Source organism: Lycorma delicatula, chromosome 4 (genome assembly GCF_047948215.1).
Source record: "Lycorma delicatula isolate Av1 chromosome 4, ASM4794821v1, whole genome shotgun sequence".
In the NCBI taxonomy this organism is placed as follows: Eukaryota; Metazoa; Arthropoda; class Insecta; order Hemiptera; family Fulgoridae; genus Lycorma; species Lycorma delicatula.
Window position 1 is genome coordinate 38,215,418 of NC_134458.1, and position 15,289 is coordinate 38,230,706.

General features: G+C 29.8%; 1 protein-coding gene across 1 annotated transcript in view; it reads right to left on the bottom strand.

Annotated features, from left to right (window-relative positions):
• ergic53 (lectin, mannose binding protein ergic53) overlaps positions 1–15,289 on the bottom strand; it is a 66,602-nt gene that overhangs the window by 19,590 nt on the left and 31,723 nt on the right. Inside the window, exons 4-7 of the mRNA XM_075362732.1 lie at positions 14,521–14,693; positions 14,251–14,353; positions 5,917–6,424; positions 437–548 (exon numbers count right to left, since the gene is read on the bottom strand). Of these exons, the coding sequence (XP_075218847.1) occupies positions 437–548; positions 5,917–6,424; positions 14,251–14,353; positions 14,521–14,693 (896 nt within the window). The remainder of the gene's footprint in view (positions 1–436; positions 549–5,916; positions 6,425–14,250; positions 14,354–14,520; positions 14,694–15,289) is intronic.

The following is a 15,289-nucleotide window of genomic DNA, read 5'->3' on the forward strand; positions in this document are numbered from 1 at the left end:
TCATACTTGTACAGCAAGTTCATATTTTGTTTATAGTATGTATAATAGTTCAATGTCGCAGTGATATTTTTATGTACGTATCCTAATTATACTAGATCCAAAGGTTGACAGATTTTATTAGAAATGCTTGGATGTTTTCTTTTATTCTGTGGTTGAATCTGGATCTGTTCAATGTAACATTTTCTTTAATTTACTTTATATACTTCTGAGTTTCCATTCTGTACTGCATTTTCCACAACAAAGTATGTTCTCTAAAATTTTATATCATACATTTTTTAACTGGAACTGAATAAGTAAAGCAGTGATTGAAAATATAAACAGACCAGCAATGCAGGTTAACGAATTGTAGAGGTGACACGGATATGTTGTAAATAAAAATAAAATAGATAATTTTATATATTTACTATGAAACAGGAATATTATTAATACAACAAACCTTATTTCTCTGGCAGCTGAGATTATGCTGTTTTGGTTATTCAAAACTGCTTCAACTTCATGACGACGGATAGTGTCTACTAACTGTGGTTGTACTGCAGGTCCACCAGGAACTGCAATAAAAAAATATAAAAGAGTAGGATAATGAATTGTTTTAATGGAGGTTTTTCTAACATTTTTTTAAAAAAATAAGTAAACCAATAAAAACAAAATTTAGTAAAGGGATAAAAATTAAGTAGTTAACAAAAAGTATTCGCAAAGTTATTAAAAATGCACCACTAAGTACAACTTTGCATTATTACACACTACCATACATATCTAGCAAAGATATGTATGAACCATTGTTCAGACATAAAAGTTGATTCAGTTAAACAGACAAATTGATAAAATAAAAACACTGATACTAAACCAGAATAAATTTTAAACATATTTTAAGTCTTGAGTATAAAATACAACTGTAAAACCATTACAAACGGTTTTACAAAAAATTAAGCACACAATAAAAACCACTAATAAGAACTAAAAGGATAATTAGTTCTTATCCTATAACTTTTGGCCTTCAACACTTCATTAGTTCTGCTTTAATTTTTATAAACAGTTGGTTAAAAGTTTGGTTAGTTTACATCAGTCTTTGGTAACCAACCCACCGGGTTGGTCTAGTGGTGAGTGCGTCTTCCCAAATCAGCTGATTTGGAAGTCGAGAGTTCCAGCGTTCAAGTCCTAGTAAAGCCAGTTATTTTTACGCAGACTTGAATACTAGATCGTGGATATCGGTGTTCTTTGGTGGTTGGGTTTCAATTAACTACACATCTCAGAAATGGTCGAACTGAGAATGTACAAGACTACACTTCATTTACACTCATACATATCATCCTCTGAAGTATTATCTGAACGGTAGTTACCGGAGGCTAAACAGGAAAAAGAAAAGTCTTTGGTAACCAGATATTAAAAAAAACTATAATTCTCTTTTATTCTGTAGAGTATATGTATGTGTTTGTGTGTGTATATATTTATTTATTATATGAAATATAATGTTAAATTATATAATATATAATATAATATATTATATATAATCATATAATATGATGTTAAAGAACAACTTAGATTCGGAGTAACAGTACAAGGTGAAAAGATAAAGATGCTACGATTTGCTGATGATGTAGTAATTCTAGCCGAGAGTAAAAAGGATTTAGAAGAAACAATGAACGGCATAGATGAAGTCCTACGCAAGAACTATCGCATGAAAATAAACAAGAACAAAACAAAAGTAATGAAATGTAGTAGAAATAACAAAGATGGACCACTGAATGTGAAAATAGGAGGAGAAAAGATTATGGAGGTAGAAGAATTTTGTTATTTCGGAAGTAGAATTACTAAAGATGGACGAAGCAAGAGCGATATAAAATGCCGAATAGCGCAAGCTAAACGAGCCTTCAGTAAGAAATATGATTTGTTTACATCAAAAATTAATTTAAATGTCAGAAAAAGATTTTTGAAAGTGTATGTATGGAGTGTCGCTTTATATGGAAGTGAAACTTGAACAATCGGAGTATCTGAGAAGAAAAGATTAGAAGCTTTTGAAATGTGGTGCTATAGGAGAATGTTAAAAATCAGATGGGTGGATAAAGTGACAAATGAAGAGGTATTGCGGCAAATAGATGAAGAAAGAAGCATTTGGAAAAATATAGTTAAAAGAAGAGACAGACTTATAGGCCACATACTAAGGCATCCTGGAATGGTCGCTTTGATATTGGAGGGACGGGTAGAAGGAAAAAATTGTGTAGGCAGGCCACGTTAGGAATATGTAAAACAAATTGTTAGGGATGTAGGATGTAGAGGGTATACTGAAATGAAACGACTAGCACTAGATAGGGAATCTTGGAGAGCTGCATCAAACCAGTCAAATGACTGAAGACAAAAAAAAAATATGAAATATAAACCACCAAAACACATTAATTAGATAATTACATTCCAGTACTGGACAGCAAAATTTACAAGTACGCTCATATTATTCAAAATAAAAAACATAATTTTGAATAAAATGACAAAACAATTAAAAGAATATGTTTCAATATTGACCTCTGTGCTAATAAAATCTAATATAATACATTGAAATTTAAACCGCAAAACACAGTACATAAATAAGAAAAAACTTACCATATTAATTCCAAGAACTGATTTTTGCTGAATCCTGCATCTTCAGTTGGTATTTAATTTTATATTTACATTAAAAAATTTATTTTTCTTTTATTTGTTCAATATATATCCATAAAAATTTTGGTTTTGATCTATGTTCCCCCGTTGAATTTCATTCTGCTTGGGTATATGATATTTAATAGACTGATACAATCATTCGTAACAAACTTTTCAAGTAATTTTGATAAAAGTTCCAAGACAGAAATAGGTATATAGTTAATGATATGGGCAGTTTTTCTTTTTTTGACATAGGGGGTGACTCTACAGCAACTTCCACTGATGCACAAAAAGCCTGTTCGAAGGCTCAATATAGTGACTTTCATAGTACCAGAGCAATAATCTGTTTTAATAAGTTAGCTTAACATCTTCAAAAAATACAGATGGGGATTCAAACTGGGTCAGCCCTTTCATTAACTTCACAATATGACATGGACAATAGTTATTTTGTATCACCCTAACTCTTGTAAAATATATATATACAGTGTTCCACAAAGAAACTTTCAGGAAATGTGTTCTACTGGTGAAAATAATGAAAAATGTTCATCTAAACACAGGTCTGGAAATACTTCCGTTTTTGAGTAGCAAACACAAATATAGCCCTTAGCCTCTTTAGCTAGCCCTTTTGGCTAGCGAAAGATTTCGCCCAGATTTAAGCTCTTCTAATAAAAAGAACCCCTACTTTAATTCTTGGGACCCAAATTAAGGAGTAAAGTTGGTGGTTTCTTATGTAATTTGAACTTTGGAATAGGAGAAAACAGGTTCCAGAACTGTAACTCCAGTAGTTTTAAAGATATCAAACATAAAACACAAAATTTGGTGTCGAAAAACAAGTTTTTTTAGGATTGTAGTACAATTGATTTGTTTAATGACTAATAAATATGCAAGATTTAGCAACAAAACTTTTAAAAATTGGTTTTTTAATTAAGCAAAACAGAATAAAAATAGACAAAAAATTTATTATTCTTTCTGTACCCAATAAACATTATTATTATTAATATAACAAAACAAAAAAATAGAATACGTGAAATGATAAATGGTAACAGAATAACAAACCTCAGTTACAGTATTTGTTTGAAATTCCCTCTTCACAACGTACACAGCACTCTGCCAGACTTAAAATATTCCAGTGGCTTTTGTATAATCTCATATTTTAATGTGCAACTCTTTTTTAGTATTAACTTTTTATAGGCATACTCACTTTCATATGGCCCCAAATGAAGTAATCTAGTGGTGTTGTCAAGTTATCATGGTGACCAATCGACTGGTCCATCATCCACCACATCCAATCCAGTTTAAGAAATTAGCATTAAAGTGATTTCTAGTTACTAAAGAAAAATGTGGCGTTGTACCAACCTTCACAGTCTAGTTTGTAAAGGTACATTCTCCAAAAGAACTGAAAAATTATTTTTCAAGAAATGAACGTATGCAACTCCCATAAGGTTTGCTCCATAAATGTATATTTATAGAATTGAAGACTTCATTTCTTGTAAAAGTGGCTTCATCAGTAAATAAAATTGAATTCCTTACCAGTATTATCTACAAGTCAATGATAGAAGTTTAACCGCTGGGGGTAATCTGTTGGCTGCAAATTTTGAACCTTCTGCAGGCAGAAAGGATAAAGATTTTTTTTATGATGCATGCGCCACACTTTGTTTTTTGACAAACCAGTGCAACATGGAATTTGCTTTGTGCTAATGTCTGAGCTATGTTGAATCACATGATTTTCATCATTAACACGATGATTTACTTGGCATTCAACAGAAAGCAAACAAACACACTGGAAATGGCCATTTCATAAATGCTGATACACCAAAGAAAATGTTTTCATATTTGGAATCTGCCTTCCAGGAAATCTCTCCTGATATTCACATATAGCAGCTTCAGAATTTCCATTACAAAATCAATAAATAAAAATTATATCTGCATATTACTCGTTAGAAAATTGAAATGGCATTTTTACACTACGATATGAAAATACTACACTTCCTTTATCTGTATCATAATTTATGACAACATATTCAAACGAAGTACACAATTTTCATTGTTGACCAGCTGTTAGTACACCGGCAACCTATACAATAAATTTTTTTTAAACATTTCTAAAGTAACATATTTCAATTTAGTTTTTTACTTTTCATTGACTGTATTTAGATTAATTTTATCAGAATTAAATTCTCTACAACTTTTGTTACTAAATTTTCCATATTTATTGGTCACTTAACAAAGCTATTGTACTACCAACCTAAAAAATAAATTGTTTTTTGACACTAAATTTTGTGTTTTACATTGGATATCTTAAAAGCTACTAGAGTTACAGTTCTGGGACTTGTTTTATCCTATTTTTCAGCTCAAATTGCATAAGATACCACCAACTTCATTCCTGAAATTGGATTCTAACAATTATAGTATGGTTTCTTTTTATTAGAAGAGCTGAAACCTTTCGCTAGCCATAACTCAAAAACAAAGGATTTCCATACCTACGTTTATGTGAACCTTTTTCATTATTTTCACCAGAACATGTCTTCGAAAATTTCTCAGTTTCTTCATGGGACACCTCTATGCATATATCTTTCTGAAAATTCAAATAATTCATCAATATACTGATCACTGTGCCAATTAAACACTCAAAAAAACAACTTACCACCAAACACAGTAACAGGAAAAAACTATTACAAAGTAGTCAATATTTTTGTGGGATCCTGCATCACCTGTATAAAATTCTACAACTACATCAAAAAAGAAATAAAAACTTAAAAAACATAATTTTTTAAGTTTTTATTTCTTTTTTGTTTTCTGATGTAATTGTAGAATTATGTACCAACTGATGATGCAGGATCCCACAAACGTCTACTATTGGTATTGATTTTTTTTTTTTTTTAGGTTTTCCTGTTACTGTATTTGATGGTTAAGTTGTTGTTTTTTGAATATATATATATATGGCTATAATGATTATACCTGTTTTAAAAAATTAAAAATAATAATTAATGTTATGATGTATTAAAAACAAAAACTTGTGAAAGCATCACTACTGCTTTGTTACATAATTTTGGGCCCAGAAATTATCTGTGCCTGCAGTTGGCCATTGGTTTTACACTTCAGTACAATTTTTCAGATTAAAGTCAAAGATGTTGCATTTAAACTGAAGGATTTGATCTTTCAATCCATGTAAAAATTGGCACTGTTTCAAGCATTATAAAATTATGTCTCATCTTCATCATAACCTGAGCGGTAATCAGCCTGTAATTATTAAGAATAGAGTATAAAGAAATGAAATATAATAAACACCTTGTGCCACCTGAGGTATAGCTGCTCCTGTCTGTAGTGTGGTTAATAAACTTAGTGTTCTTTCTTGTCTTCCGATAATTTCATCCAACTTCTGGCTAAGGATTCTAACTTGTTCAAACATCTGACTTTGTCCAGAAAATATCTGTCGCAACTCTCTCTGGCTATCAGATTCAAACCACTCTTCAAATTCAGAATCAGCATCTTTAGTTTCTGGATGTTCTTTACGATATTCTTCCTTCTGCTGATCAAGTTTACGCTGATAATCAGCATACTCCTGTGACAACTTCTGTTGTTCTTCAGGTGAAACTCTTGCACCCTGCTGAGGTAAGGAAGAGCCAGGAGGATACAAACTCGTAGTTAAAAAGTGTAAAACATCATGGTCATCTGCTAAGCCCCCGGTTGCTGCTGATAAACCGAAGTGTCCTTCCTTCGGTAAGTATATGTTTTCAGCACGGAAGCAAACTTCATAGTCTTGTTCACTGTTAGTCATTCCATTGTGGAACAGTACCTAAGATAAAAGAATAAAGTTTGAATAAAAATTATAAACCTTTTCCATACTTAAAAAAAAAAAGCTGCAGCTAATGAAATATTGCTAACTAATGATACATGTTCACTGAACAATAAACATCCCATCACCAAAACTTCAAAGAGCAAAGATATTTAAGTTTAGACATTCATTATTAATACTTTGGAGGGGGAAGGTCTATGCTGAAAATAAGTTCAATAAAACACACATTTGATTTTGGTGTTATAAAGTTCAATAATTCAGTTACATAATGAAATCATTAATAGTCGAGATATCATTACAAATGCATGATCAGACATATTTTTTTTTCACCAACACTTTATTCGCCACTGATCTGTAATTGATTAAATGGTAATTAATAAATTACCAAAACAGTAAATGTTTTGGTAAAATGTATGACAAAAGTAAATATAGTACTAGTCGGCAAGGCGAGATGCATATTCAGAGTTTATGAACTGCTGCTGGGTACAATCACATTCCAGTGATACTAATAAAGTAATTGCAACTTCTGCTATGAGATTAGATTGTTCTTTTAAACATTATTGTCTGTATGTATGGACGCAGAAGCATATCATGATAGTGTTACATAATGTTATATTATTCATTAAGCTTTATTTATATTGTCATGTGTTCGCAGCTCAATCAGAAGATAACAATTAATAAAATGTTTATATAATTACAATTTATTAGAATAATAATGTAGAACATACATAAAATAAGACAAATCAATAATAATAAAAATAACAATCGTTATAATAACAAACAAGAACTTACAGTAAGATTTGGATTTATTTACAGATAAGTTATATCGTAAAAACCATAATTCAGTCCCACTGAAAAAAAGCACTATCATGACTGCTAACATTTACACCTTTAACAACTAGTATACCAGATAATACAAGTCTAAAGTTCATTCAATATCATTCTCTACACATACCTTTGCTGTTAAATAAAACTACCCTAACAATTTATAAATGAATTTAATACTTTATCCTTTTCACTAATTGTCTAACAGTAACTCACCAAACAACTTCCTGCATTCACTAACTGTCCACACCAGAATGCTTGTGATGTTACGTCGAACACTATGTTTATATGCATTAAAATATTCACTTCTTCATTGACTCGCTTAATAACTCCTCGCTTCTTACTAATCTTAATACTCGCCAGGCCTAGAGTATTTATACTCATATCCTGTTGACCTGCAGAACCAAACCCAAGTTGAAGAGTGAGGAAGATTGCCCAAGTCCTTACATTTTCCCATAAACTCCTACTCTGGTCCGGTAATTCTTCTCATTGAACAACATCTGTTCAGGTGTGTCTTGGACAGTATTATATAGAACGACTGTTAAACGGGCTTGTTAGCTTTAGAAAAAGGATTCTTTTTAGTCCTCTTCTGGATTCCTTTCATTGTTAACTTCTACTACTTTCTTCTTAATTGACAGGAATCTGTTACTCAGGTCTGTTATACTGGTCTCAATATTAATGAATTAATTGATGTCATTTTAATTTCAATGTTTAATAATAAAACATCAGTCTTTCTTCTGCTTAATTATGGCTATTTTTATAATATGAATGAGTTAAATAAATAAATTAAATAATGAATTTTATCTTTTGTCCTGTTATTCTTTAATAAGAGCAATTGCTTTCTTAGCTACTTTAGAACCGTTTCTTAGGTACTTTAAAACCGAAGCATGATGAAAATATATTGTACTAAAAAAAGTATATACAAGTAAATAAAGTATACATTTCTTACATCAATTGTTTTGGTTTAAGTAATGATATTATGATGAACAGACACACGAGTCATAGAATTATGGGTTAAAAGTTTAAACTAGTTGTGCAGTTATAAGCATTTCTTAAGTAATCTTTACATTTGTTATTACTAATAAAAACAAATATTCTCTAGTCTTTGCATTGGAAATTCCAACAGTTGTTACTCAAAAGTAGTCTTGTTAAGATGTCAAGTGAACGCGGAAAACTTCTTCACAGTCAAATGCATCATCTCACATTTAATGTTATTAAGTTCATAGACAAAGGGAAAATGGATATTGGTGCCTCCTGTGAAAGCGATGGAATATGCTTGTAGAATGCTAAACTTAAGCTGGTCTTCAGTAATTGACATCAGGAAAATCAAATATAAAACAGAGGTTAGTAAATTAATACAAAAAAATATTATTTTATTTTTTATTCCGCAGCTGTAACCAATTTACAGTAATTCCATAGGCTTATGCAATTTTTATAAGTCCAAATTATTACTATCAGCTTTGAATATAATCCTGTGAACTATGATACCATTTTAATGAGAATATTTACTCAATTAAATGATTGTAATCAATTGCAGGTTAAATTTATTTAATTTATGAATAGAATAATGTAAATTAATATTTTTAATTGGGTTTCTACCACAATTAGAATAAAATTACAGGTTCCTAAAAGTACAGTAACCTATCTTAAACGGACAACATTTCTTGTTTAGAACAAATTGATAAGCATGTCACTTTGTTCAGTAGAATTAAGCCCAGACTGTACTGTTGTGTTATACCTCCATTTCTGTCTAGAGCCAAACAAAAAAACAGTGCTGCAGTCCACCGTGAATATGAACTTCACCTTGTCAACTTGTACAGATTTTAAACCAACTAACAATCTTAAAAATAGATTTAGAACAGTCAGTAATGCAAACAACAATTATAAAATAAAATGTAAATTGCTGTTTGTAAATTTAAATTGCACAGATGAGAGATCACTTAAAGCATGGTTTAATGAACTTATAAGAGCATTTACATAGGAAAAAGTAATCAATTTATTAATGCAGCACAATATTTATTAAAAGATAAAACCATTCCAACTAGTATGAAACAAAACGTGGGAATAATTGAAATTATATTTTAATAACAAGATTTACATCTTGTTATTATGTAATTAATGTAATGTATACTTGTTACATCATTAAAAAAATGCTACAATTATAAATATAAATTAACAACAAACAACACATGAAGGTAACATTTTATATAAATTAAACATTCTGAAAATAATTAAATTAAAACTCTTAATTTGGCAATAACAATCAAATCACAAGAAATAACAATTCAAATTATTCTTACCTAAACAGAGTTAATATGACTATTTTAACAATATGAAAAAGTGTTTACCAAATACCATCTAAAGTAACTGAAGATGGACTCCAAAAGTCTTATTCAAACATTAGTTTAAATAATCAAAATATGTCTTACACTTACTTTGGTAGTTAACTAAATATTACACACTCACTCTCACATTATCTTACTTTTAGTCTCCCTTTCCTTTTTTCTATTTACTTTGGAGATCTATGATTAAACTAAACATTATGTGCACATTTAATTTTCGTGGCCAGAGCTTAAGCTTGGCATTTCATTTACATAATGAAATCATTAATATATAAATTACAGTATACCTTAATGTAAACTCTCTGTCTCTCTCTCTCTCTCTATATATATATATATTTATATTTAATAGATCAACCCTAAGTACAGAACAACTGAAATAGAATGACTTACCTCATTTCATTACATAACAGAAGTGCTTTCACGAATTTGATTCGCATCATCAGCTGCATGCATTATATATATATTACAAAACCATCAAAAACTTCCAAAACATTTTTTAGAATTACAAACATCAATTAATTAAAATTAACCAAGTCAAAATTAAAATGTAATTAAAACAAAGATAAAAATTAAATAATTAAAAGTTAAAACTTTTAAAATAAAAACAAAAACTTTAGCAAAGCAAAATCATGTGCTAGCCATTTCACTGATTTTACCTTACTAACCATACTGAAAGATCTCAATATTATTATCTACAGAGATAGTGGTACTATCTATTGCAGCCTTTATAATACAGTTATCATCATATTCTGTCTGAAGGTTGATCATATTAATTTTATTCTTATTTATTTCTTATTTAAATGATCTGATACATTCAAAAAGCCCAGTTTACCTTTTTTATAACTTCTAATATGTTCAATTGGTTTTTATCATTTCTTTCACTTTTGTTCTATATATTTTTTGGCCAACTTCTTCCAACACCTCATTCTACTCTCTCAACATACACCCCCTTAGCTCCTACCACAGTTATTGAGTCATCAGCAAAATCCAAGTGGTTCAGCTACACCTCCATTAACATTCACAGCTTCGTTTTCTTGGTTAATTTCTCATTACAAATTTTAAGACAGCTGTGAATGTCTAACTTGGTGAAACAAGCTTTGGTGATTCTTTGCATCACTTTGTTTTTCTATTTAAAATATTTCACTTTCACAGTGTACGATAATGCTGGATGTAAACAACAGAAACAACTATTGATGTTATCCCTATAACCATTTTCTATTCCAATCCATGTCAATGCCTGATTGATGGAGGCCAAGCCATCATCTTATACAATCAAACGAAAGCTTTCCTTAGTCATAAAAATCCAATAGTATGGGAGATTGTATTCTTTACATTTTTCAATTAATATTTACATTTTATGTATATGATCCATAGTTCTACAATCTTTTCTGAATCCCACTCATTCGCACAGCTGTTTTCCTCATTATGACACATGTCAGCTGCATTAATAAACACTTAAAATTTCATTTCATGTGATGGAAAATTACAAATTCTTTTCCTGCCAAATATATAAAGTTTCCATCTTTAAAACAAGATAACCAATAATATAGGTATCTGATTAATAATCAATGCAGTATATTTTAACAATGAAAAGAATCTATGTCAACTGTGTACGGCAGCATTCTCTAATGCAATACCAATGTTTCAGATGTTTGGTTAAAGAACATTTGAGGACAAGCTCTTTTTCACAGCATAATTATATGGTATCCCATCAAACAACAATAAGGTTAGCAATTTCTAATTATTTGAGCACGACTATAGTTTACTTTTTCTTTAAATTAGTGTTTGTCTAAAATAATAAAATATTTTAATGTTCATCTTATCCTTAAAATCTAACCTAAACTGTAACCTATATTTGGGTTAGTACATATTTATTTAACTGTAGATTTAATCTCTAACTTATATTTTTGGTATACACAATTTTAATAATTTTTTTTTTTTTGCTGCAAATTCATGAGCAGTAAATAACAACAAATAAGTAAACAACAAATAAATAATAGAAATAATTTACTAATAAAGTAAAGGGCAGAAATAAGATAAGACAAATGACAAATAAGATAATGACAATAGCAGCTAAAATTACACTCAGTGATAATAATACCAAATTTAATGCCTAACCTTCTCCTTTTTTTGTCTTAAGCTTTAAAACAGAACGAGTCGTATGAAGGTTATGTGCATCGCATACTGACAGATCTATCATTTCTACATCCAGAGACTGCTGGGTGTGGCTTGCACTCAATATACGTGAGCTCCATCAACAGGGCTTCAGAGCTTTCATGGGTGTGTTGCGAGCACAGCTTTGTCAGGCTAGAATTACCAAAAAAGTGATTTTTGAGCTGTGGTGACATTTGTTTTCAATACTGTGAGGAGTACTTTAGGCCTCTTGGGTGTGGGTTCATGCTTGATGTAAATGAACTGAATTTTGGAGCTATCCTTGTCAGGTTGGTAAATTCCTTTCTTGAGCTGCACCTCTTAGGTGGATCACACTTGTCGGAGCCACTATGGTTTGGGTTGACAAGTGGGCATGTTGATGCCTGGAATCTATCTGCTGTACCTGGTATGAAAGCAGTCCATTGAAAGGCAAGGTTATTTTCAACCATAGCATGATTGAGTGGGATTAGAGAGCAGTTATGTGGTGTATGACTTTAGCTCAAGTTCTGCATAAGCATGAGCATGTATCTGTAAATGTTCAAATGCAATTAATATAAAAAATAAATAAAACAAAAGACGTTTGCTTTATAATATAAAGCAAACGATCTCACCAAAATGACCTTAGCAGCCAATGCAAAAAAAAAAAAAAGGCTGGTTGGTTGGGAAAAAGAAGATCTTCTAATTCTGAGAGATAAAGTTTTAATATAAATTCTATCAATTTGTGCAGATATAATGGAAAACTAACTGGTCAGTCTAGTCATATTTTCTGTGCCTAAGTACTGTATATTTCTCTTATCAACAATTATTATTTTGTGATAGAAGGCATTTGATAGAAACACTAATAGGCAAAATAAAATTTTAATGTAATTTAATTTACAGCTCTGCATTTAAATATAATAAAGCAGTATCTAAATGGAAATATCATATTTCATAAATATGATCAGTTTCTATTGTTACAACAAAAAATAAAATTTATTATTCAATTTCAAAAGTTTTTGAGAATTTTAGTTTTTTCTTTATTAGTTGCCAAAGTAATGATAATAACATTCCAAATTAATAATCAAAGACAAATTAAAAATTTCTATGGGTAAAAATGAACTGTTACAGACAGTTAAGAAATTAATAAAATAAACCTTGCTTCTCAAGTAGAAAGTTGATAAAACTGAAGATAAAATTTTTTGTAAGGTTTTAGAATCGTTCAAAGGATAAAATAATACAGCACTATAGATGATAGGATCTAAAAGTTAAAGGCACTTAGGGTGCTATCAACATAAGTAAAAGTCAGTCCATTCAGGATTAACAAGTAATCCTTGCTTGACATTTTAAAATAACTATAATATTTTATTTATAACATTACCAATATTAAAAAAAAATATATATTTTTACAAGACTGTTTTTTGTGATGACTATTTTTCATTTACACACCTTACAAATTGAATAGTTAATCCCTATTTCTTAGACAATATAAAAATGAAATGTAATTCTGAAACTAATTTTTTTTTTTGCATATTTATTTGAAACTAGGAATACACGATATTCTTGAATTTTATATATATAACTTCTTTTAGACTCTATAAAGATAGTTTAATAGACAATTTTAAGCATCATGCAAAATATTCTGAAAAATGTGGACATAATTGGTAATTAGAACAGTAAAGCATTGCAGACGTTTCTGCAGTACTATACTGTCCTTCATCCCTTATGAAGTAGTGAATTCTCTTAGCAGACATTTAATATAACTTTTTGGATGATTTTTGATTTTGTTATTGAAGGACAAAATTAGAAAGCATTTATGAATTTACATAAGCCAAGATGAAATTTTAAAACGCATTTCTTCAATAAGAATGGACAATTGTTAAGAGTAATTTATTTACAAAGAACATTACAAATTATTTTGTAAGTAGGTGAATTATGTGAAAAGCAGAAATAAAACAAGCTTTCAATCCATTTACAAAATAAAGAAAAAAGAATGAACTCCATTTCACAAAATTTATTCAGTTTTAACTTTATTTAGTGTTTACCAACAAAAACATAGGCATAATCACTGCTGTTCATTATAATACTAATAGTTATATACTACTGTAAATATAACAACAGTATGAAGAGAATAAACATTTTACACAGTTGGAATCGATGTTAGCAGAAGGAAAAATAACTGTGTGTATGATATTTTTTTATTTTCTGATTGAATTTTTTTTTAAAGCTAGTAATAATTTTAAATGAAGGTCATTTTCAAATTTCACAGATAGGTGTATCTGTCTCTGTCTTTGTATTTCTAGCTAAAATTTTCAGGATTGGTCCAGCTGTCAAAGTTACCAAATGCATTAACAGTACAGTATATGTAGTCACTAATATCTATGGATTTCATTAACATTTAAGTTACCACACATACACACAGTTTACTCACGCATATGATAGCAATTATTAAAAAAAAAATGTTATTTTTTAGCAGGGAAATGTGAAAAATTTATAAAGCAAATTATCAAGTATGACTAACTTAAAACTTACAGTAAGAGTATTCTTATAATACTCAATTTTTGCTCGAGTAGGGAACGGTTTGTTTCTGAAATCTCTTAAACATCCTGGCACTATCATCTGAGATGATCCATCACTGTAAAAAATAAAAAAATAAGTAAGACTAAAAACTACCTGAAACAAGACCTTCATCTTAGTTGTCTATTGTAATAAAACTGATATTTACAATTTAAATTAGAAAGAAATTTCTGTGAAAAATAGTTTTTTATATTTGGTTAAAAGAAAATCTTACTCTTTACTTACTTAGCGTGATCAAAAGCTTTTGTTCCATCATTAAGAACAGCCATAATGTAAGGGTTATTATGTTTATTGTCATTGTCAAAGGAATCAAAGAATATTCCCAAACCCTTCCATTTATCTGAACTACCAAAAACTTCACCATTATAATCTCCTTTATCTTCGGTATACCAGAAAGCCTACAAACAGATAACATAATTGAATTAGACAAGTATAAAACAATTCTTTGCATTTAAATTTATAAAAATGTAACTTTATGTGAAATTATCACTGCTTATAGTGTTGTCAACCTCCTACTAGCAGTTACATTTTTTCTTGGGTTCAGCAGGATTGCGACTCTGCTACTGGACAGTTTAGAGATTTTGTTTCCTATCCAGGGAAGGGAGTCTTCACAAAAAAAAAAAAAAAGCTAATAGCTGAGATGCAGACAGACTTCCTATTACTCCTACATATTTGTTTCTTTTTTAATAACCTTCTTCCACAACAGTCCCATGTTTCCAACACATAGCGATCTATGTATGTATACAAACAAGAAAGGCTTTGCTGGAAGCAAACCAATTTATTAAAATTTAATTCTTTATAAGGAGTTGTATAAATGAAAAACTTACAACAGATTTCTGACACAGCAAAAATCTACACGTGACATCGGAAAACACAGTATCCAAGTCACCATTCATATTCATATGATATAAAGTCAATTCATATTTTATCAGTATACACAATAAATACATTTACTGTCACTAAAAATATAACAAACTAAGACTACTTGAAAATT